General features: G+C 57.2%; 6 protein-coding genes across 6 annotated transcripts; 2 read left to right on the top strand and 4 right to left on the bottom strand.

The window, feature by feature from the left end:
- Window positions 1–514: 514 nt before the first annotated feature.
- EX895_006441 (uncharacterized protein) lies at window positions 515–1,399 on the bottom strand (the record flags this gene model as incomplete). Its single annotated transcript, XM_029887032.1, has 1 exon — window positions 515–1,399. The coding sequence occupies one exon, from the start codon at window positions 1,397–1,399 to the stop codon at window positions 515–517; it is 885 nt and encodes a 294-aa protein (XP_029736524.1).
- A 425-nt stretch (window positions 1,400–1,824) lies between these two features.
- On the bottom strand, window positions 1,825–3,987 carry EX895_006440 (uncharacterized protein; the record flags this gene model as incomplete). The annotated part of the gene is made up of 1 exon (XM_029887031.1): window positions 1,825–3,987. The coding sequence occupies one exon, from the start codon at window positions 3,985–3,987 to the stop codon at window positions 1,825–1,827; it is 2,163 nt and encodes a 720-aa protein (XP_029736523.1).
- Window positions 3,988–4,452: 465 nt separating this feature from the next.
- Window positions 4,453–6,402, top strand: EX895_006439 (uncharacterized protein; the record flags this gene model as incomplete). Its single annotated transcript, XM_029887030.1, has 1 exon — window positions 4,453–6,402. One exon carries the CDS (start codon window positions 4,453–4,455, stop codon window positions 6,400–6,402), a length of 1,950 nt encoding a protein of 649 aa, XP_029736522.1.
- A 129-nt stretch (window positions 6,403–6,531) lies between these two features.
- EX895_006438 (uncharacterized protein) lies at window positions 6,532–7,908 on the bottom strand (the record flags this gene model as incomplete). Its single annotated transcript, XM_029887029.1, has 1 exon — window positions 6,532–7,908. The coding sequence occupies one exon, from the start codon at window positions 7,906–7,908 to the stop codon at window positions 6,532–6,534; it is 1,377 nt and encodes a 458-aa protein (XP_029736521.1).
- A 1,085-nt stretch (window positions 7,909–8,993) lies between these two features.
- Window positions 8,994–13,976, top strand: EX895_006437 (uncharacterized protein; the record flags this gene model as incomplete). Its single annotated transcript, XM_029887028.1, has 1 exon — window positions 8,994–13,976. One exon carries the CDS (start codon window positions 8,994–8,996, stop codon window positions 13,974–13,976), a length of 4,983 nt encoding a protein of 1,660 aa, XP_029736520.1.
- A 625-nt stretch (window positions 13,977–14,601) lies between these two features.
- On the bottom strand, window positions 14,602–15,780 carry EX895_006436 (uncharacterized protein; the record flags this gene model as incomplete). The annotated part of the gene is made up of 1 exon (XM_029887027.1): window positions 14,602–15,780. One exon carries the CDS (start codon window positions 15,778–15,780, stop codon window positions 14,602–14,604), a length of 1,179 nt encoding a protein of 392 aa, XP_029736519.1.
- Window positions 15,781–16,134: the final 354 nt, after the last annotated feature.

Here is a 16,134-nt window from a genome sequence, read left to right as displayed (position 1 = left end):
TACCTGCCCCCCAAAATAGAAGCTGCCCGCTGCGAGAGCATTTTTCTTTCCTTCTTCATGTTCGGCTAGAAAAAGGATGTGTGCGCATTCCGCGCAGTCGGCATTTGCGATTCGGGATAAGCGAGAAGGGGAAGAGGATGACAGGGAGAGGGGTGAAAATCGGGGTTGCCGATACGACCATCTGCAAGAGTGGACCTTGTCGGGAGGTCCCGAGTCTCACTTACTCGCTCACCCAAGCTCTTACTCTGTGTGCCGGTGTTGTTCCAGTCAGCACTGTATGGGGAAAGCACAAATGATCTTCGGGTCTGCCTTTCGAAGAAGCGCAGCTGGCAAGGACGAGCTTCGGTCAAGCCCCTCGTAAACAGTCCTCTCACATGCCCAACGCTGAAAAAGCATCTTTGTCTCAACCACTGCGGCTTAATATGGGCAGATCTTGTCGATGAGGTTCTTCTTCTTGCTTCGAAGTGTCAGCGATGGGTGAAAGAGCGTACAAGCAGCAAATAGTATCACACTGTCAAATCCTAACCGCAGCATTAGCCCTGTTGACCGTCGCGATGCGGTGCTGTTCCTCCTTCTTGGCGATGGCATTGCTGGTGCCCTCGACCACGGCCAAGAACTCGGCAGCCAGCCGTCTCTCGAGCTCGCGATCCGGTCGCTTCTTGCTCGCATCGATGATCCACGTCAACGCTTTCCGCGTCGACTGGCGCTGTGTGAGCACCACGGGCACCTGTAAGCTCTTACCACCCTGCTTCTTGCTCTGCAGTTTGACGAGCGGGGCGGTCCGCGTGATGGCGTCGTGGATCAGCGGTAGCGGGTTCGAGTTGGTCATGGTCGAGATGATCGATAGCGTGCGCGTAGTGAATCGTTGCGCCTGCGCTTTCTTGCCGTCCTTCATGAGCAGGTTCGTCAGGAACTCGAGTGTGGGGTCCGTCTTTGGCGGCAACGTGGTCGGAGTGTAAGCAGGACCCGTGGACGCATCGTGGACCGCAGCCAGCGACGGTGCAGACGGCGTCGTAATCGGTGAGGATGCTATCGACGCAGAAGCCCCCTCCTCTGCCGCGCTAGAGGAGCCGGACGCAACGTCGCGCGCAAGACTGTCCAACACCCCCATGGCCGAATTAATCGCATCTCGCTGCGTCTTTCCCCCTACTGTCGGCGTCGGTTCCACTCCCAGGTTCTCCTCTTTGCTGTGCTGCACCGACGACAGCTGCCCAGCGCTGCCCGGCCCCACCGCCGATCTTGGTCGATGATCGCGTGCGGGCGATGCATCGTTCTTGTTATCCGCGATGTATCGGCTCGAAGATGTTGAGAATCGAGCGATGGCTTTCGAGGGCCCAGCAACCGTGCCAGCCGAGACGGCCGTTCGGGCGACGGCTGTGCGTATGAGCGAGGAAACCATCGTCGGAAGAAGAAACCACCACGTCTTGTCGAGTATAGGAATTCTTGACGCGATGCGGATGCGTCGTTTTGCGCTCTTGCAGTCAAGATGGCTGGTCCGTTAAGTGCAGAGAGCGTAGAGAGCGCAGGAACGTGAGGATCGCAGTTGATGATGGTTGCGGATCACAATCGCATGCAGAAGACAGCTTCAGCTGAGAAGAAAGACAGAGACGGGAAAAAAAGTCCAACTCCTTCCGACTCGCTTGCTTCACGTGATGCTCTGTCACAAAACCGAATCGGGTATTATTTCGTGATCGGGATCAATGCTGCGAAAGAACAGATCGGGCTATATACACAAAACATCATCTCAGCCAGCGTGATACATGGCTGAAAGGCAAAACCGCCCATACGGGAAGGACATAACAGATCGGGTAAGGTGGCTTCAGGTCAAAGCTTTTGGCGCTTACCACCGGGGACGATGGCAGTGCGTGAGCGAGCCGGCGGCTTTGGAGTCCCCTCCGAGCTTAAACTTTGCTGGTCTGGGCCCGAGGCCGGGTTCGATCCTGGCCATGTAGGGGATTTCTGTGCCCCGTGGTGCACCGCCAAAGACTGGCCTTGCTGTCCAGCAACCCTGCCGTTCATATCAAGCTCGGGGTCCGGCTCCTTTCGCTTCCCCTTGCCTCCTTTTCCGCTCCCAGCTTGACCCGGCCCTAGCCTATTGCGCCTCAAGATGGAGATCCGGTCGCGCACGTTCTTGTCCGAGAGCGGCGTCCCGATCTTGTCCGTCAAATACCTGGCCACATCTGCAAAAGTCTTGCCGTCCTTGGCCTTGAAATCATCATCCACACAAGGCAGCAGCAGATCGTCCATGGACTTGTTCCACCTGATCACTTTCTTGTTCTCGATGATATCTGCAATCACCTGCTCGTTCAGTTGGCCTCGTTCATCAGTTGCAGCCGCTCCTGCCTCAGCCACAACCTGCTTGAGCCGACGATTCCAACGCTCGCGACACTGAGACGAATTGCGACCAGCCATGATCCGTGCTGCTACACCAGCCCAGTTGTCGGAGCCCAAGTCGTGCACCGCCTTGGCCAACGAGAGATCTTCTTCGAGCGACCACGAGCCAGTGGCCAAAGCTGGATCGGTCGTGTTGCGGAAGCGACGGTACAAAGTCTGCGCATCGCGGCCAACTTTGCCGAGGATGGACGGGGGGCGGTCGTCGTGAGCCTCGCCCTTGCTTGGAGCTGAACTCGATTTGGCGACAAGCGAGGAGATCGAGACATTCGGACCGGACATGGCGTGTAAAGCCATGATGCGCCAAGAGCCACGAAAGAGCGAAAAGAGCTCGCGACCATTTTCGTCTTCGGCGGATGTCATGTCGGGCTGGTCGCGTTGCACAATTGCAGAGCAGTAAGCGACAAAGCAGGCGTGTGCTGTGCGGCCGGTACCGAGCTGCTCGGCGACGCTTTGCCAAGGCACGGGAGCTCGCGATGCTGACGCAGACTGGGCTGTTTCTAATTGCCTGACTGTCGATGCTTGCGTTGCGTCCTCAACACGTTCAGACGCCGGCCATGCAAGGTAACCGGCCAAAAATGGCGTTGCGATGCGGATCAAGTCTTCAACTTCCTCTTGGTTCCAAGCAGAAGTGTTAACGCTGGGTCGAAGATGACCGTACCAGCGTGTCTTGGTTTCCTCTATGCTACGAGTAGGCACGCGAGCAGAAATTGTTGGCCAATCGAGTCCGCTAGTCGCATTCCTTCCTTGAACCGAAGAGGACGAAGGCTGGTTGCGGTCCGCGTCCATCTGCTCGGCCAGTCGCATTGCTGTCGCCTCATCCATCTTCGCAGCTTCTGCTAGCGCATCACCCTTGAAAGCGGGGTCCATGCTTAGCGCGATGGTGTGAGCCTTCATTACGGCGGCTTTGACAGCTGTTCGTAGCTGGACATCTTCGGCCTCGAGCCACATCCTCGATCCGAGCGCATAGTCGTACTCTGCACGTTCAATGGATTGCAAGCGCAGCAGGGGAATTTGTTGCACCATCGAAGCTCGGAAGGGACTTGCAGCTGCTGCATCCTCGGCGTGTTTGCGAATGCGGATGACCTCGAGAGACTGATCCTCGGCATCGACAATGTCGGCGGTGTCTAGCGAGGTGAGAACTGCCTTGAGCTCTTCGCGGACCTTGGAGAGGAGTTGAAGCGATCGTTCGAGCGAGCGTTGATGACGTCCATTGCGTTTCTGGGCAGTTGAGATGTGTTTCTTCTGTTGAAGAAGTGTGGTGAGTTCTCGTCGATCGGCTGTGATAGATGCTAATGAGGCAGAGATCTGATGATAAGGAAGCAAGCGGCTGTCTTGATCGCGTGGTGCTAGTGGTGGAGGCGAGGATGAACCGTCATCGGATGAGTGCTTCGCAGCACTACCATCCGAGCTTGTATCCGATCTATCCGTCTGGTTGCCATCGCCTTCGTCATCGTCATCGACATCGTTCGTTGACATGAATTCTTCGGGCTGGTGGGTGGACAAGGAGGAACCGGCTTGAGCTTGCCTTATGAGTTGACGGAGAACCACTTGCGGATCTGGGTCTGAAGTGGACTGGCCCGCGCGACCGTCCATGGTGACGGTATCAGTTGAGCATACTTGCGCATGCCTTGTTGCCTGCTGTCAATTGACTGTTTGGACAGTAATGTGTGTTGATGGTAAGGGACAGAAAGCATGCGAACGTTGGATGTGTTGGACCCTAATTGCAGCAGAATGATCTAACATACATGCCAGAAACAGTTGACGAGGCACAAGGCAAGCCAGCAACGAGACACGGAACTTGACTCCGGTGTCTGACGGACTGAGACTGAGTGAGGAGACGCACAATTTACAGCTCAGAACGCACAGACTTCGCCTTGCGAAGATTCACCAGAAATGTGGTACAGCACACAGCACAACACAGAACAGCACAGCAGGCTGCACAACAACACCCTGCAAGGAGTTGGTTTCTCGCTAAGCCTCTTTCGCCTCTTTTGCGAACTTGCTTCTTCACCCTCACCCTCATCATCATCACCATCAACCACGCATTCATCGGCCAAGATGCCTTTCGTAGATCCTCGCGAGGTGCTGTTGCGGCGTGGCATCCCTGTGCCCGCTGCCGCCTCCTTCCACGTCCCCGGCCTACCGGATCTACATGCGGAGTCCTCCTCGTCTTCGAACGCGCTCTCACATCCGCTGCAAATGTCGGCAGGCTATCTACCAGCTCGACCAGCAGCAGCCAACGGCGAGCCTAAGGACAATGCACATCTCTTTTTCCTCTTGCTTCGAGCACGCCACGTCCCAGCAAAGCGCAAACTCATCGTCTGGTTTAACGGAGGCCCCGGCTGCTCTTCCTTCGATGGCGCCATGATGGAAGTCGGTGCCTGGAGGATGGACGGCAAGGGTGGTCTCGTATGGGTCAAGGACGGTGCCAGCTGGAACGAATATGCCGACATCCTTTTCCTCGATCAACCGGTGGGCACCGGTTTCAGCTACGTCAACACCAACTCGTACACCACGTCCTTACCACAAGCCGCCGACGAAGTGCTTCATTTCCTCGAACAATTTGTTCAGGTGTTTCCCGAGTACTCGCGCGAGGTTGAGCTTCAGTACGGAAACCAAGGCAGCGGAGTCGATGTGTTTTTGGCCGGAGAGAGCTTTGCGGGACAGTACATTCCTTACACCGCCAAAGCCATCGTCCAGGCCTCCAAACCACCAGTGTCGCTCAAGGGCATTGCTATCGGAAACGGCTTCATCGACCCCAAGAGTCAGTACGGCTCCGAGCTTGAGATCATGGTGGAGAAAAACATTTGGACCACCTCATCCGACGAGTACAAACGCGTTGCCAAGATCGTCGAGGAATGTCACAAGGATCTCGACAAGGGTGGTCTGCGCGAGATTGGTAGGTGCGATGAGATCCTTCAGACCATCATTGCGAGCACGACGGCCAAACAGCCAGGATCATCAGGTTACACTTGCATCAATGTGTACGATGTACGTCTCAGCGACTCTTCTCCTGCCTGCGGTATGAACTGGCCAACAACGCTCTCGGCCATGTACGACTACCTTCGCCGCCCGGACGTGCGCAAGGCGCTGCACGTCGACGAGAACCACAAACCCGAGGCATGGGTCGAATGCAATTCCAATGTGGGCTGGGCCATGCGAACAGATACCACCTCGCCGCCATCAGTGCAGCTGCTGCCGGATCTGCTCGCGAGTGGAGTCAAAGTGTTACTGTTTGCAGGCGAAGAGGACCTTATCTGCAATGCCATCGGTGTGCGACGCGCAGCGGACAACCTCGAGTGGAATGGCAGCAAAGGGTTTGGCGATGACCATCCTGCCAAAGATTGGTACGTAAATGGAAGTCTAGCTGGTTCGTGGCGCACAGCCAGGAATTTGACCTATGTTGGCATCAAGGGTGGAAGCCACATGGTTGGCGTGGACAAGCCGATCGAGAGCCATGACATGATGGTCCGCTTCATGGGCATCGACTACATGAAGGTGGCTGGACCAAACGCCCTCATCCCTTCACGTGTCGGCGACGAACCGGATCGCATCCTCGTCACCGGAGGTGGTGGTGGCGTGGCAGAGATCGGCAAAGACGGTTCTCGTGTCATTCCTGGTTCGGGCAAGACGGAAGAGCAGGTCGCAGAGGAAGCAAGATGGAGGGCCTATTATGACGCTGGTTCTTTTGCGCTCATGATTCTGGTGATTGCTGTCGGCGTGGGCACCTGGTTGTTGCTGCGTTCGCGCAAGAGACGCCGCATGGACCGAAACCGTATTGGTAGGGGCGGAGCACTGCGTTTGGCGACTACGACCGAATTCGGAGGCGCTTCCGCTGATTCGACACCAGCAGGAAATGGCGACAACCACGAACTCGAACGCCTCGTAGGAGGCAAGCACACCGAAGAGGACGACGACGTCGAAGAGGCGGTATTTGATGTTGGGGATGAGGATCTCAGTGATAGCGATGGCGAAAACAAGAATCCACGGGCTGGCGCACAGCGCTGAAAAATCCTCAATGTCGACCCTATCTCTTCATTTCATACGGCGGACCGTCTAAGATTGGAGACCATCTAACCTGCAGTTGGAAAAGATGTGTTTTTGGCGTGTGATTAAAGCAAAAGATGTCGCTGTGCACTACCGCTGTGCATGATCGTAGCGCATACGATACACCTCTCTTGCATCTCTGAGCAGATTCAAATCGACTGATTGCAACAACATGGCTTCTCTCTCGTCTTGAACTTCGGCGACGACATTAAGGAACGGAGCACAGATTCTGCTCCTCCCCAACCCAATCAGAGGCGTTTCGAGCTCGTCGTCACTGACGCCCTTTTGGTGCTGATCCTGCAACTGCGACCTGACCTGTTCAATCGCATCAGCGTCCAAGGTGGGACCTGAAACATTGCACATGACGAGCACGGCTTCGAGCTCAACGGCTCTGGCTAGACACAGCGTGTCCAACATCTGTGCTTCGCCGATGCCGTTCCAGAGGAGTGCCTTGGGCCCGCCGTCTGAAGCGTACCAGCAAGTCGGGGCGAAGATGAGGTCCGGTCCGGGTGCTTGTCCCTCTCTGTCCAAATCAGACACCTGATCGGCAGCGTAGGGAGGGGCAATCATCTGGTAGAATCTAGAGTACCAGGCGAGGTCCCAGCAGATGGCCATAGCTGCGCGCAGGCGGGTCCCGCGTTTGGTCTCAATGATGAACGTCGACGGGCCAGCATGCTGCTCTGGATGCGTGTGCTGTTGTGAATGCAAGAGCGTTTCGCGTTCGGGATGCCAGAGGTTCTGCTTGGTATAGCGGTGGAGGACTTGGCCTTGGCGAGAGATGTAGTAGGAGGTGTTGAAGAGCTCGTCTCCGTGCTTGTCCTCTGTTTGGTTGGAACCGACTTTGGCCTTCTTAGATGGACGGTGCGGGATTTTGTCATGTTCTTTGGTCTTGACGGGGGCGGTGACGTCGGCCTGGGAGACAGGGTGGTCGGCAAGGATGTCGGCGTGAGGCTGCGTGCCGAGCTCCACGACGGTGCCTGCTACGATATCCACATCGTACTTGCGAGCGACTCGGATGATGACCTCGATCCACGCCTTTTCATTCCCCTCTGCATCCTTCTGTCCACCCTTTGTGTCGAACCGCTCTGCCTCGGTCTGTGCACCACCTTCCTGTAGCTGCGCCTGACCAGCCTGCTTCCGCTGTGCCTCTCTTACCCTCCGCCACAGCTCGTGAGTAGCCCCACTCAAAAAATACTCCGGGAACACCACCACGTCGGCCCCCTTGTCCGCAGCGGCGGAAGCCCAGCGTTCCAACTTTTCCAATCCCGCTTGCCCATCGTCGGGCTCGCCGACGGCATGCAAGCCGGATTCGTCTGGAAGCACTTGAGCTACTGCAATGTGAATGAGCGCATCTCTGCTTTCACCCGACTCGTTCTGGAACGGCTGGGGCGAGAGGAGCGTGCCACGATGCGGAGTGTCCGACGAGAATTCGCCGATAACTTCGATGCTGGTCAAACTCGAAGACATGGTTCTTCGGATAGTTTCCGACGATCCGACTGCTTTCTGTGAATAGTGACAGAAGAGTGGGAAGCACCGTGAAAAGGAACTGGATCGGCTCAAAGATCATACCTGGTTGGCCCGAGCGAAGCTGTCATCCGGCTAAACTACCGGCTCTTCGTTACCGTGTGCCAGTCAGACAGTCAGCAGATCCAGTGAAAAAAGGGACAGCCGCAAACATTTATTCTAATTCGAAGCCTGTGCGTATCGCGTAGCTCTGTGATGGATTCGCGTCCGGCATCAAGCAACGACGACCACCCTTCGCTCAGGACGATGATCGCCGAGCCTGTTGATGATGCCAAGGTTGCATTGTTCGCGATGTGGGGAAAGATCGGCGAGACAGAGTAGCATACACACGGCTCGCTCGCTTGACGATCGTGATGCCGCCGGTCTCTGGACTCACAGCAAATGCTTCTGCTGGCTGAGTTGCAAGTTGGCAACCACATCAGCTCAGCCCGACGTCACCGACGAGAAAAGAGGCGAGAGGAGGCAGCTGACCCTGTATTCCGAGCGTGAAAATACAAACAGGTTGCTCGGCAGTCAACTCTTTCGCTGGGCTACGCTTTTTCCGGCTTGTTAATTCTCTCTGCAGGCCACTTGGGCCTAAAGCCAGATTTTTTGACTGACGAGTGGAGCACGTTCAAGCAAAAAAGGTCGGCTGCTCCGATGCTTTGGTCACCCAGCGAGTCGCAGTGTCGGCTGACGCTCCGATCAAAATGGACCCCTCTTCATGCTTGGCCCTCCTATGCTCGCTCTTTCCTCTCGCTCCCTCTCGCCCTTCATACAACCTGTTGCTGTACCATAGAATCGTCCGTCTTGCCTTCTTCCGTCGTATCCCCTTCGAATTGTTGTCGCTCTCATACAAACAAACGAGCTAAGCGCCGTGTTTTTTCGGGCGCCAACGAGCTGGGCACGCATCAGCCAATCCGAATGGCGAGCAAGCACACTTGCTAGAGGCAGCGACAGATCTAGCCTGATTGCTACAGAACAAGCATCGCCTTACTCTCCTTCCTCGAAAAGTCACCACCGTACACCCCTTCCTCAAATCGGACACCATGCAGTACGTCGGAAAGTTCGTCTCCACGGTGTACAACACCATCACACCCAACATCAACCCTGCCACCCTCAGCGGTGCCATCGATGTCATCGTCGTAGAGCGTACCGTCAATGTCGAGGAGCAGGTCGAGGTCGATGCACAGGGCAACGTGCTTTCGGAGTCCGAGCAGGGCAAGCTACCCGAACACGAGCGCAAGTACAAGACAGTCAAGCGTCAGACCACCGAGCTCGCTAGCACCCCCTTCCACGTCCGTTTCGGCAAGATGAGCGTACTTCGTCCCGGTGAGAGGAAGGTGACGCTCCATCTCAACAACTCCACCGACCCCCTTCCCTTTGCTATGAAGGTCAGCGACTCGGGCGAGGCTTTCTTCGTACTCGAGATTGATGACGAGGACGAGCGAAACAACATCCCCGACGATCTCGTCACCAGCCCCATTCTCAGTGCAGCGTCGAGCCCCATCACCTCGCCAGAAGACGGTGGCGACGCAGATACTGATGCCGCGTCAGCCGAAGTGGAGCCTCTCGAGCTTGGAGATGCCGAACAGCTTCCAGCATCCTCATTTGATTCTGATGCCGTCGCTGTAGAACAAGACCAGCACATCAACTCCTCTGACAAGCTGGAGCAGAACAAGCAGAGCGGCCAACCCGATGACCAGGGCGACCTGAACGTGCCTCACGACTCAACCAAGACTGGCTCCGGCGCCGCCGCAGGCTCCGACTCGCTCCTCAACAAGGTCGGCTCAGCAGCCTCCAAAGCAAGCGGCGTTCTCGGCGCTGCAGGCAGAGCCGTCATGAGCGGCAGCAACCCTCGGCTCGATAAGACTGCTGAAAGGGCGCAGCACTCCGATGGCACCGACAACATGACAGGCGCCCCCGTCGACCAAGATCGCGGCGATGCGCATCACTACGAGCCTGAACAAGGCGGTCCGCAGGGCAAGGAGCGGCAAGAGGCGCAAGATGAGGCAACGGGGTCTTCGACCCAAGGGCAGCTTCAGAACGAAACCGAAAGGCTCGAGGCTGAGCTTCAACAGAAAGCGATGGAGGTGGTCGAGGACGAGGTACTAAGCGAGCACGACAACGAGAGCATTCTCAGCATCGATTCGGCCGAAGAGGCCTATCCGGCTCCGTTCGGTGCGAGTGGTGATGCGGCAAAAAAGAGCAAGACCAAGTCGGTCGCATCCAGTCGTCACTCTGAGTATCTCGGCGGAAAGCGTCTCAAGCCTGTGCCCATTGGTGATGGCAACAGAACTCTTGATCCTGCTATGACCGACGCTTCGACCCACATCTACAGACACGAGCAGCGACAGCAACAGCGGAAGAGCAGCGGAGACGTTGACGAGGATTTCGACGAAGACACAGCAGTAGACGACGACGACGACGACGACGACGACGACGAGCATGACCACCACAGCGACGACGAAATCATCGGAACGGTCAAGGTCAAGCAGCGTAAGGAGGATCTTCAGTACATGCTCGACATGGACGGATACAAGATGACTCCGGACGGCGAAGATCTGGCCTATCGAGAGGGACATCGTTTCGCTGACGAGATGCCTCTCGGACGGCGTCATGGTGGCAATGGACGCCATGGACACCCAGACCGCCTCAACGGACCGGGACATCAGCACAAGGTCTCGCTTCCAGGCTCCTCTACTACTGCGATGCGACGCGGTTCGGGCTCGCGCTCCCACCGACCCAGCTTCTCGGTCGATTACCGTACCCATCGTTCCTCCCACTCCCAGAGCCGAGAGCGCGAGGCGCGTCGAGAAAGTCTGGACGACACGGCCGCCGCCAACCTCTCCAAGTTCAACTCGCAGTATGGCTCCCCACATCTCGGTGGTGTCCCCGTGCAGAGTGGCCATCAGGATGAGATTGAGCTTTCTCGCGATCTGGCACGGCTCGCTCGAATGAACAGAGTCTCAGAGGCGGATCCGCATGCAAGGGGTCGACGCCAGCCAAAAGGTCCTGAGTCGCTCCGTCGACACGCTTCGCTCCACAATCGCCACAAACAAAGAGACCCCAAATCGCGAGCAGAAAACAGGCGCAGTGGCACCGGTTCCAAGTCGCGCCACACGCACGAGTTTTCGCTCTCAGACACCGAAGCCGAAGTGCCGCGAGCCAAGTCGACCTCGGGACACAATTCGATCGACACCTCGACTGACAGGCCGACTGCGTCTTATGCGGTGGGCGAAGTGGTCTCGAGCCTGCGAGATCTGCGATTGCCAAGTGAAGAGGCGCCCCCAGTCTATCTGGACGACACGAGCGCAGCGCATCTTGGCCTCTCCAGCAATAGTCGCTGGCAATGGGCTGATCCTGCCGGCAACTCGGCCGCGTCCACGCCGACAGGCCCGCCGAATGTGCGCCGACGCACGCGCTTTGCGAGCAGCGACGGCTACGAAGCTGCTCGATCGCCCGATGCTTCGGCGCTGGAAGCACTGCGACGCCATACCGAAGAAGGTGAGGTGGCGGGCAAGCTGACCAGTTCTGAGTCCAAGCCGTATACTTTCCTGCTGCAGCTGGAAGACTCGTCGCACTCCTTTGAGCTGAGTCTCTGCTACAGCGACTCCTTTGGCCAAAACCAAGAAGCGGACGAGTACAAGTTCCTCGAGAATCGCGTCTCCTTTGAGCGTTTCGCGCACGACCAGGATGTGGTGAATGACGAACGACTCGTCATTCGATATCACGATCGATTTTTGACTTGGGAGAATGCGTCTGCCGTGCTGGCCACATTGTCGCTGTACCGCCGCACACTCTCGGGGAGCTCTGCGACCAACTTGGACGAAGAGGCGGATGACGCTGAGGCTTCGTCGAGATCGAGCTATTGGTCGCGCTGGTTCAAGAGGAGCAGTAAGAGCATTCCAGACCTCAAGCAGGCAGCTGACGCCCAGACTACGGCCACAGACGAGGTGGAAGGTGTGACGCAGACAAAGAGGGCTACTCCTGCCGGCGACGACACGATGCTGGAAAGATCCAACACGGACTCAGTGCTGCTGGAGGCGGACAAGGCGGAGGCGGAAAAGCTGGCAAAGGAGGCGGCGGCTAAGGCGGCGGCTGCGGCTGCGGCTGCCGCAGCTCAGAAGAGAGCGGGCAAGACGTATGCAAAGACGTTGCGTCTGACCTCGGAGCAGCTCAAGTCGCTCAACCTGCGCAAGGGGTCCAACAGCATCACCTTTTCCGTCACCTCTTCGTACTCGGGTGTCGCCACATGTTCGGCACGTATCTTTTTGTGGGAGTCGAACCACAAGATTGTCGTTTCCGACATTGACGGTACCATTACGAAGTCGGACGCGCTCGGCCATGTGTTTACCATGATTGGGCGAGACTGGACACACATCGGTGTGGCCAAGCTGTACACGGATATCGCGCGAAACGGCTACCGTATCATGTATCTCACCTCGAGGGCGATTGGTCAAGCCGACTCGACGAGGGATTACCTCAAGGGCATCCGACAGAACGGCTATCAACTACCCGACGGTCCGGTGATCATGTCGCCGGATCGCCTGATTGCCAGTCTGCACAGGGAGGTGATTCTGAGGAAGCCCGAGGTATTCAAGATGGCGTGTCTGCGTGACATTGCGAGACTGTTCGGTGCGGATCCGAGGACGGCACAATCTCAGCCCGGTGGAGATATTAAGAATTCGAATGCGGAGGAGAAGGAGAACGTGCAGAAGGATACTGGTATGGATGAGAGTCCTGGTGGCGGCGCTGCTACTGCTGCCGGCTCTGTGTCCGCCGATTTCAGCCAACTACAGGAGGAGTCGGCGACGTCGGATGCCAACAGCGTCAGGTCGGGGCGACTGAGCCCTACACCTTCCACCATGTCTTCGCCCACGCTGGCGTCCATCGCCCCACTTGACCCGCAGCCGCCGGTCAAGAAGGAAGAGCACCCAACGCCGTTCTACGCCGGGTTCGGCAATCGTATCACCGACGCGCTGTCGTACCGCAGTGTCAACATCCCTTCTTCGCGCATCTTTACCATCGATACGAACGGTGAAGTGAAGATGGAGCTGCTCGAATTGGCGGGATACAAGTCTTCGTACATCCACATGACGGATTTGGTGGACCAAATGTTCCCGCCGATCACGGCCAAGGAGGAGATGGAGCCGAGGAAGCCCGAGTACAACGACTTCAACTACTGGAGGCCAGCGATTGTGGAGATCGAGCTACCTGGGGATGACGAGTTGTTGGGGTCGCCGCCGGTAAGTCCGGCGCTGTCGGCGAGGTCGGGCAGAAGTTTGAGGAGCGTGAGGAGTGCGACATCGGACTCGGTGGCCAACTTTGTGGGGGCGGGTGTGGCCGGGGATGGGAGAGGTGCATGTTCGGACAAGGCGGCGGGAGCGGGGACGGCGGCAGAGGACAAGCCTGGGCGATTGTCGCGATTCGGATTGGGCTCGCTGGGGTTGTCGAGGAAAGGATCGCAGTCCAGCGCCAGTGGACGACCGGAACACGCCAACACGGTCGGCCCAGAGCTGAGCACCGAGGCGAGGGACCGCAAGACCAGAGCCACGTCTGCCGAGCCCGCACTCGAAACGGGCATGACGGCATCACCGAGTGGGTCGTCCTGGACTGCACCCTGGCGTAGGAGGGCTGCGAGTCCCGATGTGGATCTGGCGCACCAGCAGAGGGCCACATCGCCACTGGTCGGGCCCGTGATCACAGCTGAGCCCGAGATGGAGAGCGAGGACGAGGGGCACGAGGACGACGAAGAGTTCTATGATTCCGAAGGCGTGGATGAGAATGACGACGTGAGTAGCTTCGGGGGGCCGAGGAGTCGGGTCGATAGCTTTGATCTAGACGGAGGGGTCGGTGCGAGGAGTGAGGGGACGAGTGGGCGCAAGGTGCTGCAGAGGCAGGTCAGTGCCACCAGGCCGAGCGAGGATGAGGCGTATAATGACGAAGAGGAGGAGGAAGAAGAGGAGGAGGAAGAGGATGACGATCCGCTGCTGGAGACGGGTGAGATCAGGTTCGAGTGGAAAGGTTAGTTCTCGTTCACCACTCGCTCGTTCAACATCAGGGGGAAACAATTGAATTTGTCGCTCGAAGGAAGACCGGTGTGACCTCGTTGACTTGTGGTGACGGACTTGGATTCATGAGCGATCATCATCAGGTTGTGGTGGTGGTTGAGGACGGCGATGTGTGAAGCAGCGACGTCCCACTCGGACACACAGTCGAGTTGACCAACGGAGAAATGGTCCACAGCACAACATGCTCAATTTGCAACTGACATAAACGCTCACCGTGATGGCTTTCAGCCGCGTGATCCACGCACCACCGCACACGCTTGACTCGACCCGCAGAGCAGGGCGGCCAGTACACACACGTCGATCTTGCTTCCTCAAAGGGTGTAAGTGTAAGCCGTGGTTCAGACTGAGCTGCGGGCGCTCTCAAATAAGGGTGACATGTCGTTGCTGTGATGACTTGGAGCTGGCATCGTCTTCGAGTGCGTGCCAGCGCATGCGGATGAACCGACCGACGTCTCTGGAAAGAAAGTCGGCATCGCGTCAATAGCTTCTACACTGACGCAGTTTCCAGTGACCCCCCTTTCTTTGTTCCACGCGCAGCAACCCGCACTGCAACCCTCTTCACCCCCTGCCTCCAGCTGACACTCTACGAATGATACTTATACGTGCCCGCCTCTTCCTCCCTTGACACTTCAGCGGACGATGCCTCCTCGTCCGCCATCATCGTGTCGTCTTGTTGTTGCCGATTTGAACGCCGCCTCTTGCGTCGATCTAACCGCTCCAACACTTTGCCCTCTGCCACTTGCGGTGTATGTTCTCCATGGGCCGAGTTGCTCCCAGACCGTTCTGCCCATACAACCACCTTCTTTCCCCTGCCGCCGTTGCCGGTCTTCGCCCCTTTGGCGGGAGAAGCGTTTTCGTCGTATCCTCCCGCAGCATCTTCATCGGTCCACGCATCTGCGTCGTCAGCCGCGCCGTCGGGAAGGATCTCATCCTCGTCTGCTTCCTCGATGTCGATGATTCGATCTCGCCCCGCACGCAAGCCCTTCAACTTTTGTAATCGACGTCGTGATGTGGCCGGGTTCGAAGTTTTGATCACGGGCGCATCGATTGGTCGTGGCGGTCTCGTCTTGCTTGGCGAGGAGGTGGTGCCAATGTTAGCAGCACTACTGCTGGAGGAGGAAGGGTAGGCTAGAGGAGCTGAGAAGTTGAACGAGCTCGATGCAAAATTTGCAGCAGAGGTTTGCGAGAATCGGGAAGATGCGGCCGAGTTGTTGTGCGGGATGCGGTGCAGTGTTCTGCGTTCTGCCGCAGAATCGTCGTGGTTGCGATGCGAGGTGGAAGTCGAGGTGTCGCTGAATGCGTTGCGCGTGCGTTTGTTGTTATGTCTTGGCGAGTCTGAAGCTATCTGTTGTGCTGGCCTCGTCGCTGTCAAGGGAGTGTTAGCGGAGCGGGCGAAACTGGTGCTCGCGGCAGATTGCTGCTGTTGCAGTTGTTGCGGTTGCGGCTGATCCAGCTGAGCTTCCTCGGCATCGTCCTCGGCATCGGCAGCCTCGATGGCCTCAATCCTTCGCTGCAAGTACCCCTTCAACCAGTCTCGGTCTTTGTCCCAGAGCTCTAGTACATGCGCCAAAGCATGCGCGTAACCCTTTTCGTAACTCGCCTTGGTCGCTGCTACGCCCTGACGGTATAGCGTGGTGAGTCCCAAAGCAGACGAGCGGAAGAAGGCATTGAGCTCGTCCTCGGCAGCTCGCAAATGCGCCGAACGCCGTTGACCTGAAGCTTCCTCCTCCCGCAAACTCGTGCGGAGGTTGGATAGATCCATGGCAGGCGAAGCGCGTGCCCGTCAGAGAGGACGTCAGATCACTGATCCTCGTTGATTTTTCGATGAGCTGCGAGGTCGAGGCTGGTCGCAACTATATTTGGTTCGTGGAAAGCGTCGCTATAGAGAAACCGCTGTTGTTTTGTAGAATATAGGTATTGCGGGATGTGATGATGATAATGATGGGTGGTAGTGTGGATATGAAGAGAGTGAACCGGCACAATGGCGGTCCGTTTTGACCTGCTCTCCAAAAAAAATCTAAGACCAAAAAAACCCAACCCGAAAAATCTACAATTGCAGAAAGGGTCTTTGATTGGCCGCCAAAATACACCACGCACGCTCTCCTGCGCAGCACGT

The sequence above is a fragment of the Sporisorium graminicola genome, chromosome SGRAM_9 (assembly GCF_005498985.1).
Source record: "Sporisorium graminicola strain CBS 10092 chromosome SGRAM_9, whole genome shotgun sequence".
Lineage (NCBI taxonomy): Eukaryota > Fungi > Basidiomycota > Ustilaginomycetes > Ustilaginales > Ustilaginaceae > Sporisorium > Sporisorium graminicola.
The sequence above is the reverse complement of the archived record's forward strand: the minus strand, read 5'-3'. Positions and strand labels throughout refer to the sequence as shown.